Raw genomic sequence first — 14,591 nt, 5'->3', positions numbered from 1 at the left:
CATTAGTTTTTTATAAGATAATGTTTATTTTTATCTAAGCATTTAATGAGTTTTTTTTTAAGTTTGTCCCCTTATATTCTCTGTCTTCTTTGATTCATTTATTGTATTTTCTTACTTATTTTCTCCAATTATAAGGGCATATTTGAAAAAAAAAAATATGTCTTATATATTTGTTGTTTTAAACTTATTTTAACTAGTTTCTTGATAAATATAAATAGATAAAGTTTAATTTATATTTTGAGCCGAAAGGATTATCTGCAAAAGTCACAGATTTTATTAGCTCATAAATAATAAGGAAAAAAAGTCAAAATATGCACAATTGTTATAAAAATGAGAGAGTTAGAGAGTAAAAAGAGGATAGCAAGAGAAGAATTGAGAGAGAAAACAAGGAGTATTTCTCATATACATATATGGGTACAAATGCCTTAAAAACCCAATGGGACAAAAACCTAGTGAAGGAAAAAGAGTACACAATATATATTAAGGCTGCTTCATTAAAAATCTCAACCAGGAAAACCCTGTGGGACAAAACTTTGGTTAAGGAAAAAAGTACAACATGATCTTTGCTCCCCCTGTCAACAGCATAACTCTATATCATTTTATCATAATAAAATATACTAGTTTCTCAAGTCGTCCAATGCTTTTTCAAGCATATCTTCTTTTTAGTCGAACTATGCATAGTATATCATCATCAGCTTATATTGAAATGTATTCCTCTAACATATTTTCTAGATATGTGGAATTATCAATATATTCTTCACTTGCACTAAAAAAAACTGCAAAGAAAGGTTATTCTAAAAAAGCACCATAATATATCTTGCATCAGTATGATTAATTTAATTTGAACAAAATGATACCATATAATAGTTTTATAAAACTATATATCCAATCTTAATTTCATTATTTACAGGCATACCTGCAGAAACTTATTTTTACCAATAAAATTATAACACGTAATATTGACAATATATGTAAATATAATATAGAATAAATATATGGGACTTTTAGTCTATTTAGTTGAATATATTTTGCAGACAAAAATATCATAACAAAATCAATCATTTTGCAATCATTGATGCATTCAATAACTTGATTTATGGGTCAAGTAAGATAGAAAATTATTTATTTTCTAATACATTTTTTAAGCCAGATATGTATACTCATATTATCTTATTCAACATAATATTTTAAATATTGGATGATTTTCTTCTATATAAATGCTTCTAGCATTTTAAATCCCTCAAGAATTCTCATGTAAACCTCATTATTTAGTGAGCCACATGCATAGGCTATAACGATATCTAACAGACGCATATTTCGTTTTTGATATACTGCTAGACTAGTAATATATGCAAAAATTATTGCATCCACCATAAAATACTATGCCTAATCATAATCACTAGACCTTTATGAAATTCTTTATTTTCACAAAAATATTCATATGTCACATAATAACTTTGTATTTGATGTGTTTGGACTGCAGGTCCATAATTTTCACATATTAAAATAATAATTATATTTCCATTGTATCTTTTCTCTTTTCCTTTTGCTTTTGGCCAAATTTCTATTTTCATATAAGATCCTCTTTAAAATCACGTGATATTGTTATCAAAAACGTTGTCGACAATTTTATCTTTTCGGTTCCATTTTTCCCCTTGTGACATAACTTATTGAGATCTCTTCATTACTTTTCAGGTACCTGAACCTCTTCTGGGGCTTTTTTTTTTTCAACTAGTTATGTCTCAGTACTCTTCTAGAGCACATGCCTCCTTAATATAACTTTTAAATTTCATGCTCCTTTTTGTTCAATATAATTATATTGGAACCAATTCATCTCTCATGCTTCAGGCATGTCTCACTTTTATTTATACTAATTGGAGCATTTTTAGCTGGAATATGAGATTTAGTAATACTCACTTAGGTCAGTAATAGCATCTGGCACATATTTTGTAATATCTTATGGATGCATTCTTTGATGAACTTCTGGTTCATACTATCATATATCTGAGGATCTATACTTGATAATAATAATGCATTCTATATGTTATCTTTTCCAGCTACTCAATTTCTCCCCCTCATGTTGAAAAAATTTTGTCGAATGACAATCAATTAATCATACAGTATGAGTCTCCTCAATTCATTTGCTTCTTTTAGAAACATCCCTTTTGTTTCTTTTAGATACAAACAAGAAGAAGGAGGTTCTTACCCAACATTCATTCTAATTTTTTTATATCCATCTATATGTATATTGTGGTGGATCAATAGACATAAGCATTGCATATTCAAACTTTTGAGATGGAAAGTATTTGGCTCCTAACCAAAAGCCAATTTCATTGGGAGAATTTTATTGGCTTGATTTGCATAAATGTTGCAACATATCAAACTAAACAAGCTAACCCTGAGATGAAGATCTTGTTCTCAAAAGTGTTGATCTAGCCATTCATGGAGGCTAATAATTCTACCAGATCGTTCTGTTAAATAGACTTTTCAATTATTTTTCTAACAAATGCATGTTGATCACTGAAATTCTGGGATATAAATTCACAATCTTTTTCAATAGAAATTTTCTGGATCTCATAGTCTGGAACTTGTGCACTCAACATAATGATTACTCATATAATTTTGCAAACTTCAGGTTGCAAATTAATAATAATACATGTAACCATCTTATAGATGCATCTATCAAATTTATTAAATACTTGTATGGTTTACATGCTATTGGTATGGGCCCATATATCTGAATTTGATATATTTCCAGAAATGTAGAGATCCATTTTACATCATAACTAGTGATATCAATGCAATCAATTTCTCATTGAAAATAAGCAACATATGAATTCTTGGATCATATAATATGTTAGCTATTCATGAAGAATCTTCTGGTTCTTCAATGAATGTCGATACATAATCATCAATAATTTGTTACATCATATATATTACTTATGATAATCAAACAAGCCACTCCAACTATACATTAATTGGGTGAGTAAACTTCTGGTTTACTGTAACAAGTTTCAAGTAGAACTCTATCCAACATCAACTCACACTTGTATTTCAACAGTCTCCCCCTCAAGTGTGAGTCATAAAAACATGTTTTCCTTATTCATGTATTTCAAAAATAGTGACTAGTATATAATAGGCTAATAACCTCTATCACTTGGAAGTCCAAGTACTTTCTAGTTCATATATAATTATGGATTTTAATTCGATTAGGCTATTACTTTTCCGACTCTTTCGAAACCGAAGTTCTAATGTAGATCAATGGATCATTTTTTTTACCATTAATTCTTTATCTGCCCATAAAGGAAAATATCCATTAGTTCTTCAGGAACTATATTCATATTTTTACACATAATTCTTTAGGAACTAAGTAATTTAAGAAGAATAAGGAGACAAATTCATCTTAATAATATCGTAATACATAATAATAAATAGTTATAAGTATCATAAGTTTAACTTGTAATATATATAGAATTTACACATACTGCAAAGATGATTTTGTCTAACCAATCGAAATTAATATCAACTATAAATTTTCTCATAAAGTTAAATAAATTTCCATTTTCTCAATTCAAATGTGACATAAATATATGATTTTTTCTCTCAAATGTCACAGTAAAAACTAATTTAATTGTAGATATACAATTTTCTTTTATACTTTTTCAAAATGTATGAACTTAAAGAATTAAATAATGTTTGAATTAATCCAATAATCATAATTTTTTTAAACTATAATTATCATTTGCATATGCTTAATTTATTCTCATAAACAAACTCATATAATTAAAAAGAACGCAAATATAGAATATCTTTTAAAATAAACTTTCTAAGAATAAAGTGTAAAATTGAATTTATTGTCAAAACTTCTTAACATTAATATATATTATTTATTTAATTTGTAATACTCAAAATATATCTTTTGAAAAATTACTTACACATTGTATGAATACTTAGCTTTTCTTTCTCAACTGATTTCTTGTTTAGTTAAATTCAAAACAATTTCAAATGCTCACAATAAAATTTATTGTCAATAAATCACAATAAATCATTCAAACTAAGATCATACAAATAGCATATAAATAAACAAAATATGAACAATATATCATCTCTTTAATTTGCGCACAAATAGCACAATAAAGTACCAATATCATAATATGGCCTTTTTTTTTTGGCTATTCTGTTGATATGAAAAATAAATTATATTCACAATTCATATTCATAAATATGCAAGTAAATTGGCACAATAAATTAACATTTCAAAGTGACCAATAACTACTCTTAATGTTTATCAATATCTTAATATCAAATACTTATAATAATATATTTCTACCAATCAATCACAAGAAATTTAAAATAATATTATATAACCTTTTGGATATAGCCTCCTGGGCTAATGATTATATTTTTCAACTTTGAACATATTTCTCTATAAGACATTACCTTGGGTATTATAACTACATTTTCATATTTTTCATAATATCTCTTGATCTTTTGATTTCATAACCAATTTTAACATTTACTTTCAATAAATTGGTACATATATTTGTCTATATGACTTCTGGTCATATTATGATATTTACTCATAATTGTTTTTTACTATAGAGGTATCAATATCTCCTCAATTATGGTTTAATAGCTAAAACCAAATATTATTGCCCTTTAATTATTAATTCCAACAGTACAATGTGGGCATGCTCTTTATCACTCTCATAGACATGTTCCTTACTTTCAGTAGCACATAATCAATTTATTCAAATATTAGTCTTCAGGACTATAGTAAAAATCTTTCAAATAAAGCTCTTTTATGCCATTTGATGTTTGAACTATTAGCCTTCAGGGCTTTGATACTTGTTACAATGTAGCCTTCAGGGCTTCAATACTTGTCACCATGTAGCTTTCAGGGCTTTGATATTTGTCACTATCAAATCGTCAAAGTGCTATAGATTTTTCTTGTCATTCCATTTAAAAGCATCCATATTGTTGTTTCACAAAAGAACAATTGCAAAAATGATATGACTTCTGGTCATCTAATCACATATGGCTTCTAGCCATTTAATAAAATGAAATTAAATAATATTGTAATGAAATAAATTAAATAAATTAAAATTCATAATCAAATATAAATAACATTATATAATCACATATATATATAATACTGTGATAGATATAAAATGACATAATATAAACCAAACAGATATACGTAAACAAACAATAGAACAAGAAGTATGGAAAAATAAATAAAATAAATAACATAATATCACAATGGGGAGATAATAAAATTAAAATGTATAAAAAGAATAAATTAATAAATAACATAAAAGAACAACATAATATATAGCAAATATATAGAAAATTAAAATTAGACGTGATAATAAGATAAAAAGGATAATTGGGTAAGGAGAAGTTAGTAGAAAATATTATCATATACTATAAGAATATATTAATTTACAAAAGGCTCATACCTCAAATCTTCAGAGCAAACTCGTGCTGATAACGTGTTATAAAAATGAGAGAGTTAGAGAGTAGAAAGAGGATAGCAAGAGAAGAATTGAGAGAGAAAACAAGGAGTATTTCTCATATACATATATGGGTATAAATGCCTTGTATGTGGCTTCTATTTATAGGCCCCTAACTATAAAAGTCTAATCCAAGAGTTACAAAGAAATGAATAAGGGAATAATGACAATAAACATGGAAAACTCCTCTAAAGTCATTCATTGGGGGGTTATGGGTTAAAACATTCAAAGATCAAGGATCCTATGAAGAATCCTAAGAGTTGGGGGTTATGTACATCCACATATATACAATATTTATAACATTAAGTATTAGCGTGTGACCAAAACTTCATCTACATTTTTTTTTATTTTTGAGTATTCAACATATGCACAAATGCGCATCAAAAAGTATCTAAAGTTTAAAGACAATATACTAAAATGACACAAAATTCTAGAGGTTAGCACATCAATGTATGCACAAATGCATAAAAAATGTGCTAAAATAACATAAAATTTTAAAGATTAACTAGGTCAGAGCTATAAGTCAAATGGTTATTAAGGGGGTTTAATGGAAACGAGAAAAAACTTTAATTTAACTAAAAAAGTGAGATTGTTAATTAATTTTTGAATTTTTATTAAAAATTTTATAACTCAGTTTGTTATTTTTTTTTTAAAAAAATGAAATGATTAACATCCTTTCAGATTCACTTGGTCCCATGCGTTATGAGGTAATATGATGGTACCACATTAAACATATTGGGATTCGTTTTTATATAAAGCATATTTCCAATGTAAAAAAAAAAAAACAAAACTTCATATTTACATCAATTCAATAAAATCCTTTGAACATCAGAAATCAAGATAAAAGAATATTAAGTCAATGTAATAATCCTTCATGATAGACTAAAGTGCCCTGCCAGAAATTCCAAAAATATCATGAAATTTGAAGAATTACGTTAAAATATCCTCAAATTCAAACTAAATTAATGTGTTACGTTGTTATTCAGATATATAAATCAATACACAAATAATTAGAAACTACAATAGGACATGCTAATCAGATTATATTGATTACATGTACTAGTAAGTGCCAGGGAGATTATACACTTGTGTGCGTTGCTAATTATAGAAGACTCCAGCATAGTGGTAGACTTTGAACCAAAAAAAAAAAAAGTAGAGTGGTAGACTAAAGTGCCCTCTCCTCTCATTTGCAATCAAAATTGCCCCTTAACACCTGACGCATCAGAGGAAAGGGGAAAGAACCTTCGGAACACTGACTCTTCTTTCTTTTAAGGTTTGTGAATTTATGGGTCATTACATTTTATTATATTTTTATTATTAAGCCCAACTTTTATCCAATGTAAAACTTCTCACATTAACTCATATTCGTTCACATTTTGGCATCATAATAACATTTACTAGTGATGATTATCCCAATAGTTAAATTAATTGATTCAATTAATTAAATTACTCAATAGGGTTAAGTCATATATAAGTGAGGTGGAAAAAAATTAATAATTGTCACACAAAAAATTATAATTATAAAACTAAAGCTACAGTATGACGGAATGAGATATGGTCACACATAATATTACAAAATACAAAGAGAAAAGAAATAAAAACATCAAATCAACACACAAAAGCTTTTAAATATCTGTGTCGTTTTCCTCGTTGCGGGTCCTTCGGTACTCAATGGGACGAGTGGCCTTGCGTCTAGGGCCAGGAATGAGCTCAAGAACAGAAAATGTGGGGAATTGCATGATAACCAAAAGGACGATCCCCAATGAGTGCACAAAGTACTTTAGAAAAACAAGGTGCAATGTTTGGTTGTCCTTATCAAGCATGACGAAATAACCAGCACAGAAAGAGATCCACATGAGAACAATGGAGTAGAACATGAAGAACATACCACAGTGAAGCTTGGAAGGAATGTCTCTCCAAGTGTGAACATATTGGGAAGGAGAAGCAACTATGGACAGGAAGCTGATGGTGGAAATGAGAGAAAAGTAGAGGGCTTTAAATGAAGAGTCTCTAAAATCTTGGAATCCTGGTTTGTTTCTATGGATTGGATAACCCTCGTTATCATAACCACCTGGCACATTGGTGCATGTGGTGAAGGCTGCGGATGCAACTAGGGTTGATGCCATAAAACATGCTAGTGAGGTTTTAGTCGCCCACTTTCTCTCGCTTTTCATAAGTTCTTTGTGACTCTCTTTGAAGATATCATCTGGGGTCTCCATTTTCCTATTATATCTCTTCAACAAATCATGGGGCATTGAATCCTTCACAAACTGCATCACCATATACACATATACATCTACTTATATGTTTATATATTTTGATATCAAATAAACGCCAACTCAACTTAGACAGTGACATGCTTTAATTTATTAATCAATAAGAATTTCTTCATTGTTGACCTCATCAATAAAAAGGCAGAACAAATATACAGATACGCACCTTGAACCAATTGATTTCTCTTGACATAATGTAGAATTCTTCCCCAGGATTGAGCCAATCAGCCTCCACTCCAAGCCTTGCTGCCAAGTGCAATGCATTATTTTCCTCTTTATCTACTTGCCAAAACAGACTTTCACTTAGCCTTTTTTGTTTGCACAAAAACCAGAATACCTCCGTTTGCCTATATTCTGCTGCCAGCATAACTACATTCTTTCCCTTAATATTCACATCCTTGATACATGATGGAAAGAACTTCAAAATCCTCTTCACCATTTCCACCACACCATTCTTCACAGCAATCATTAAGGGTGTCTCAATTGTTATTGTACCAGATGGTGGCATCGCCATTGACTCCCTCTCTATCCACCAACGCCATGCGCAGTCCAAATCACAACATTAATTAGTTTATAATTGCATGATATATTTTTTTTCAAAGAAAATATAGCCGTAATATTTACCATAACATATATACATAACATATATACACACTTATGCATACGACTATCATTGGAAGCGCGCGCGCACACACACACATATATATTAGGAACAATGAACACACACACACACACACACACATTATTATTAAGGATGAGAAAGGAATGACTGGAAGAGTAACAGCTGAAAGTATTGAGTCTTGAACCCACAGCATCACAACATGTTCATAAATGAACATCCTAGAAAATTGAATGCGCGATTGATCTAGTCTTATATATGAGTATTCGTCAAAATTCAAAGGAACTAGAGAACATCCCTAGACGTAATTTACCATTTTATCTTTTGGCGATTAAAAAAAAAAAAAGTTCACAAATGTGTTATAAATTTGTCGGGAAACATTTTGTGACCATTGCAGGTGAAGAATGATTTATGATTCAACAATATCAAGTTCTATGTATGAAAAGTATAATAAGAATGCTTTGTAAACTAACATCTTCCAGTTTTCATGGAGTTTTATACCATAACTCTGTTCTGGTTGCTGGAGAATTGAAAGCTGCTCAGAGTTGGTTCTTGATATTATTTGTGACATATCTTCCTTAGAAGCATGTTGAAGAAGCTCGTTCATTATTTGAAGCGACCATGTGTGCTTCTCCTTCATTTTTCGTATCTGATGCAGCCACCTCTCTATGAGTATATTCATGACCCGAGCGTAAGTCAGTAGGGACAAAATGTTTTGGAAGAAATTAATTATTCAAAAGTAATTTATATTTATATATAAGTAAAATAATATATATATATATATATATATATATGTTCAAAATGACTTCTATTCAACTCTAGATCGAATTAAAACCAAACACGAAAAGAGAGAAAGAAAAGTGTCCATGGATGGATCTCATAAGCATACATGTATGCTCTTTTATGTATTTTGTATTTTGACGAGGAGTACCTGCTAATAAAAATAAATCCTCGGAGATCATTAGGGGGGCTAGCGGAATCAAAGTCAAAATCACAAGCAGATACACAAGTATATCCCCGATCATCGCGACCAAAGAGCGTTCTTCGTCGTCGTCGTCATCATCATGACGATCTGCAAATATGACAAGAAAAATGTATGAATAAACCATATACCATTTGATTCACAAACACTAATTATTGACAATCGCCCTCTAAATTTTGTTAGTGTAAATCTTTTGTTGAATTTAAAGAAATATTCATATGTTAGGAAAGCCAAGGACAAAGTATTTACACGATTCAATTTTGTCATGTAAATGGGTCATCGTGAGACTTGGCATCCTCGCACTTTTCAGTGGTTTGGTTTTTATACTGTGTATGTAATGTTAATGGAATACAAAAGCCTTAGGGAGCACCCATCTTTCTCAACCATGCTTGTAAATCATACTTACTTTCAGCATAATCCAACAGCGCATACCATGGTTGGCGTTCACGTCGTTCCAATGCTTCCCTCGTCATGGCACGCTTATTCTTCTTAACTCTTAAAAACCCTTCCAAGTTCCAAATAGAGAAGCTAAGCCACAAGCACATTATTATTTTTATAATAGACAACACAATGAATATAAAAAGCGGGATGACAATTCTTTTTTTAAAAAAATATACATATTTGCACTCTTGAGAAGAGTGTGTTTTTGTTGTTGAAATGAGACCATATACAACATTCGAGAAATCCCAACCATGTTCAGCATTACAAATGCAGGTATGTACCATTTTCAAACTTTCTCTTAGTTAATACATTTAACTTAATGAAGAACAATAATGCTTGTAATAGATCATACTTACTTCTAACAAACTTGTTGACAGATGCGCGCAAGAGGTCCCCGACGCGCAGTTGGCGTTCACGTTTCTCCAATTCTTCCATCGTCGTGGCTTGCTTCTTCTTCTTAACTCTCAAAACCCCTTCCCAAACATACAAGCCGCACCCGTGTTATATATGTGTGTGTGTGTGGTATAATATAGTCCCTCCAGTCTTTAATATAAGATACATTCTAGAAAATTTTTCACTTGATCTTTGATATAGGGAAGTTTGTAAAATTAAGTTAATATTTATGAGTTATTTCCATAAAAGTTTGTATATCTAAGCTAATTTGTTTATTTGTGTGGTGATATTTGTACTCTTGACAGGTCTATTGTCAATATCAACCATATTCAACATTATAAAATGGTATTTTCAATCGTTGTTATAGGAAGCTTGAAACGCAACAGATGAAATTCAAGTATGAAATTACAGACACGCATATATGTATACATGCTGCATCCCCTTAATGGACGGCATAGAACTTACAATAAATTGGACGAACAAAGATTGATCGTTCAAGGAGGGCAGTACTTTTGAAAGCTGAACGCTTTGCTGCTAGAAGATGAAGGGGAGACAACCCTTCCTTATTACGCCCCATCATCTCTTTCAGATGATCTTTATAAAGGTGAACAATTTCAATTGCCACATCTGCACTTAGCAATACTTAGCCATAAGTACATTAAAAACATTAGAAATGGTGAATGTTAGTATAGATTTACCAATATGCCCTTCTGCAATTGCACAGTGAAGAATAGTATCGTTGTTGTCCCTTATGCAATGAGCAATGTTAGTTGAAGAAACACCACTGCTTCTCATATGCTGATAATGAAGCCAAAGAAAAGCTTCTTTCTTGCCATTTAGAGCTGCTAGAAAAAGGGGTGTCTCACCGTCAACATTACGGCGAGCAATTGAGGAGGGTTCTACATCTACGCCACCCATTTTCTTGCACATTTTAACATTTCCCATTGTTGCTGCTAAATGTAGAGGAGTGTTGTTTCTACCATTCTTAGCCCCAAGAATGACGTTCATGTTCTGACTGCCCTCGCCGTCTCCATTCACCGTAACCACCACATCATTCTGGGCACGAACTTGCTCTTCAAGAACTAAAAAGTCCACCACTTTTGCCACCACCTTCTCTTCCTCTTCACACACGGCCATGTGTAACATAGTATCTCCCATTGCTGTTATCTCGGCCGTGCGGAGCGCCCTTTCTTGCTTGTACGTTTCAAATACTTCTGGCCACTTACCTCTTCTAATATCCCCTCGTAGTTTCTCCAATTTTTCGTCCAGGTGACCAACTGACGAACTCATTGTCTCTTACAAACTATATTGAAATGATGTAATTAAATTTTATATATATATATATATATATATATATATATGAAGGCTATATAAAAAGCTGGGGCGTACCAAACAAGACTACCACATATGGAACATGACATATCCAGAAAGAAGTTAAATATAAATACGAAATATAACGCAAGTCTAATCAATTTCATTTTTCGATTATCCACTGAATGAATATTTATCCAAACAATGACTCGAAATATAAATTAGAAACCAGAAATGTAAAATTCAGTTATATTTTTAATCTCGCCGCACTTGTCTATTGCATATATTTCTGAAATTAAGTATTACAATTAAACCCTTGGCAAATTAAATTTAAATGATGCCAAAGGTCATGGTTATGCAAGATCAGACCAAACAAGAACCTCCAAAAAGAAAATGTAATTTCCATGACACTTAAAAGAAGGAAAAAAACTTAAAGAAAGAGATGAATGAGAAGGGAGAAAAATGTAACCAACAACAACCAAGAAGACGAAGTTAATGATGTGAAAGAAGCAGAAGCTTACTAAATGAAAGAAATAGGAGAATGAGATTGTAACTTCACCCAGACCAAATCTTAAAGAAGCAGAGATGAGCGTGGAGAAGAGAGCAAAACAAAGAGGCGTTATATAGTAATCAAGTAAACCATACATCCTTCTTAATCTTTCTTCCCAGATGAAAATTCAAGGAAATTTCAACCTAAACAACCTGTCAGCAAAAACGCGTTTGACGAATGAGCAAAAGCGAAAGACAGACTTGCTTTTGGCTCAATAAATACGTACGGAAAGAGATCAGTAAGAAAAGAGATTGTGAGTATTGATTAGCGTGAGGAAGGGGAACAGCCTCAGGTCAAAAGCTTTTGAAGAGAGGAGGTATAACAAGGTAAGCAACTACAGATTTGGGATTAAAATAAAGAAAAGAAACAACAATAATGGCAACATATGGTTGTCTTCTTCCTCTCGCTTTCTCGTCTTTTCTTCTTCTTCCATCTGTTATTTTTTAAACTTTGCTATTTCCCCTTCTTTGCCTTCGATTTTCTTTGCTCATTTTCACTGTCTTCTCTCCTTTTTTATTGTTTTGTTTTTCTTAAAGACTGGTCCATTTTAATTCTCTAGGCGACGTTTTCCAGTATAGTTCAAGATTAGCCACGAAGGTAATTCTCTGGTGGTTTCCAGTTCAGTTGGTTTGCATATTGTTAATATTATTTTATCTGAATAATCTTTATGAAGATTATTCTCCTAAAAAATATACATTTTACATATGTTTGGTTCTCTAACTTTTCGTCAAGTTTCACTTTCATCCCTTAAGTGTGTTTTAAATTTCTTAATCTTAACACTGTTAGTCTCATTTAACAAAAATATTTACTCAGCAGATTTAAATGGTGACTCTCCAATTAAATATTAACGAAGTATATTTTTTCAGTCCAAGAAAAAACCATGCTCTAAATTTTAATTCTTTAATATTATCATTTTTGTAGATGCTTGACTTTTTAATAGTTTAATATTTTTAATATTTTATCATAATTTAATTCCTTAAATTCTTAAATTTTAAAATATAAAAATGATATTTAATTTCAAAGTCACTATTTAAATTTGCTAACTTATCAATTTTCCCTTAAGACTGAAGGCGTTAAGATAAGACACTAAACATACGCTTTTAAACTTAATGGACTAAATTAAACTGGAGAAGAATATTGACTGACAATGATCCAATATGTTTTTATATTAGATGGCAAAATATATGTTTATATATTAAGAGTTATCTATTAATATCACTTAAAATATATTGACTAGTCATAGTCCAGATGTTAACAAGTAATGCCCGAATGTTTTTATATAGCTAATAGACGGCTGGCGAATGATTATCACATGTCATCTTATAGCAACACTAACACAGAAAACCTCCACTCCCATAAAAAACAGATTAATATAGAAAACCAATAGTGAAATAACTACCCTTAATTTGTCGCTTTGGAGTTACTCTAAAAATTAACCAAATTAATGCAATATAGTGCACAATCCGGTTCGTATTCACTTTGAGGAGCTGAAAACGAAATTAAATCCTAGTAAATAAATGCAAGTAACCTAAACTATAAAAAAAGGATTTTTGATTTGATAATTTCTAAGTAAACACCTTGAATTAAATTGAAATTAAAATACTTTTTTTTGTTTTTATATAAAAATGATTAAAATGAATGACGATTAAAGAAATGAAAATGAAACACACAAATAACAATGATAACAATCAATCCTCCAATTCAACAACGCAAGCAATCCTCACTCCAAAAGATACGGGAGTTAAAACAATGAATTAAGAATTATAATTAAACTTTTAATCCAACAACCGAGTCACCTCGAATTATCACAAAATATTTTCCTAAAATTCCAACTTACTAACTGCAACCAGAATAATAAAATGGGATTAAGGATGCTAAAAACCAATGCTTAATTAAAACTCTTAAATCCAAAACAACAGAATTAAAGTTAGCAAGAGACAATATGATCCAAGATTCCAAGCCCCTTTAGAAAATCACAATGTATTAACTCCAAAATCAATACAAATGTCATAACCACAACATTATAATTGAAATTAAAGCTATAAACAGCCCAATGCCAAATGCTAAACAATAATCCAGTCACAATAATCTCCAAATATAATCAGATTAAACAATAAAAAGTTTTCAATAATCAGAATAACTATCCTAAGACCTAGGAATTGCTAAACAACTATTGGATAGGAAATTAAAGCAACTAAAACTCCCCTTTGATGATCCGAGCTCCTACCATTATTGTTGAATTAGAGAATTATTCAGCTCTAGCCACGCATAATTTCAGAATCTACTTCAATCAGTTTCCTCATACAGTCAGCCATGGCAGTGAAGAAGACGGTGGCGATGATGATCCTGTTCACGCTTCTGGTCTTGCCGTCAACTCGCGTTGCTGGTCTGTTCACACTGGTCGCTCTTTCTACCTCTTCACGCCGTCAAGCTATTCGTTTTCTCCCTCTGGTCTCTGTTCGCTGGACTCCTTTTCTGCTGTTTCTGCTGTCAGCTCGTGGGTCTG

At 31.0% G+C, this 14,591-nt stretch overlaps 1 protein-coding gene across 1 annotated transcript; it reads right to left on the bottom strand.

Moving 5' to 3' along the window:
- Positions 1 to 7,013: 7,013 nt before the first annotated feature.
- On the bottom strand, positions 7,014 to 12,100 carry LOC114712984 (uncharacterized). The gene is made up of 9 exons (XM_028897557.1): positions 12,057 to 12,100; positions 10,923 to 11,527; positions 10,690 to 10,851; positions 10,188 to 10,304; positions 9,797 to 9,895; positions 9,340 to 9,480; positions 8,910 to 9,074; positions 7,956 to 8,314; positions 7,014 to 7,786 (listed from the first exon to the last, which is right to left on the bottom strand). Exons 2-9 carry the CDS (start codon positions 11,512 to 11,514, stop codon positions 7,142 to 7,144), a joined length of 2,280 nt encoding a protein of 759 aa, XP_028753390.1. The 5' UTR covers positions 11,515 to 11,527; positions 12,057 to 12,100; the 3' UTR covers positions 7,014 to 7,141.
- Positions 12,101 to 14,591: the final 2,491 nt, after the last annotated feature.

Source organism: Neltuma alba, unplaced genomic scaffold, assembly GCF_004799145.2.
Source record: "Neltuma alba isolate B1F8T4 unplaced genomic scaffold, ASM479914v2 tig00011406_pilon, whole genome shotgun sequence".
Lineage (NCBI taxonomy): Eukaryota > Viridiplantae > Streptophyta > Magnoliopsida > Fabales > Fabaceae > Neltuma > Neltuma alba.
The sequence above is the reverse complement of the archived record's forward strand: the minus strand, read 5'-3'. Positions and strand labels throughout refer to the sequence as shown.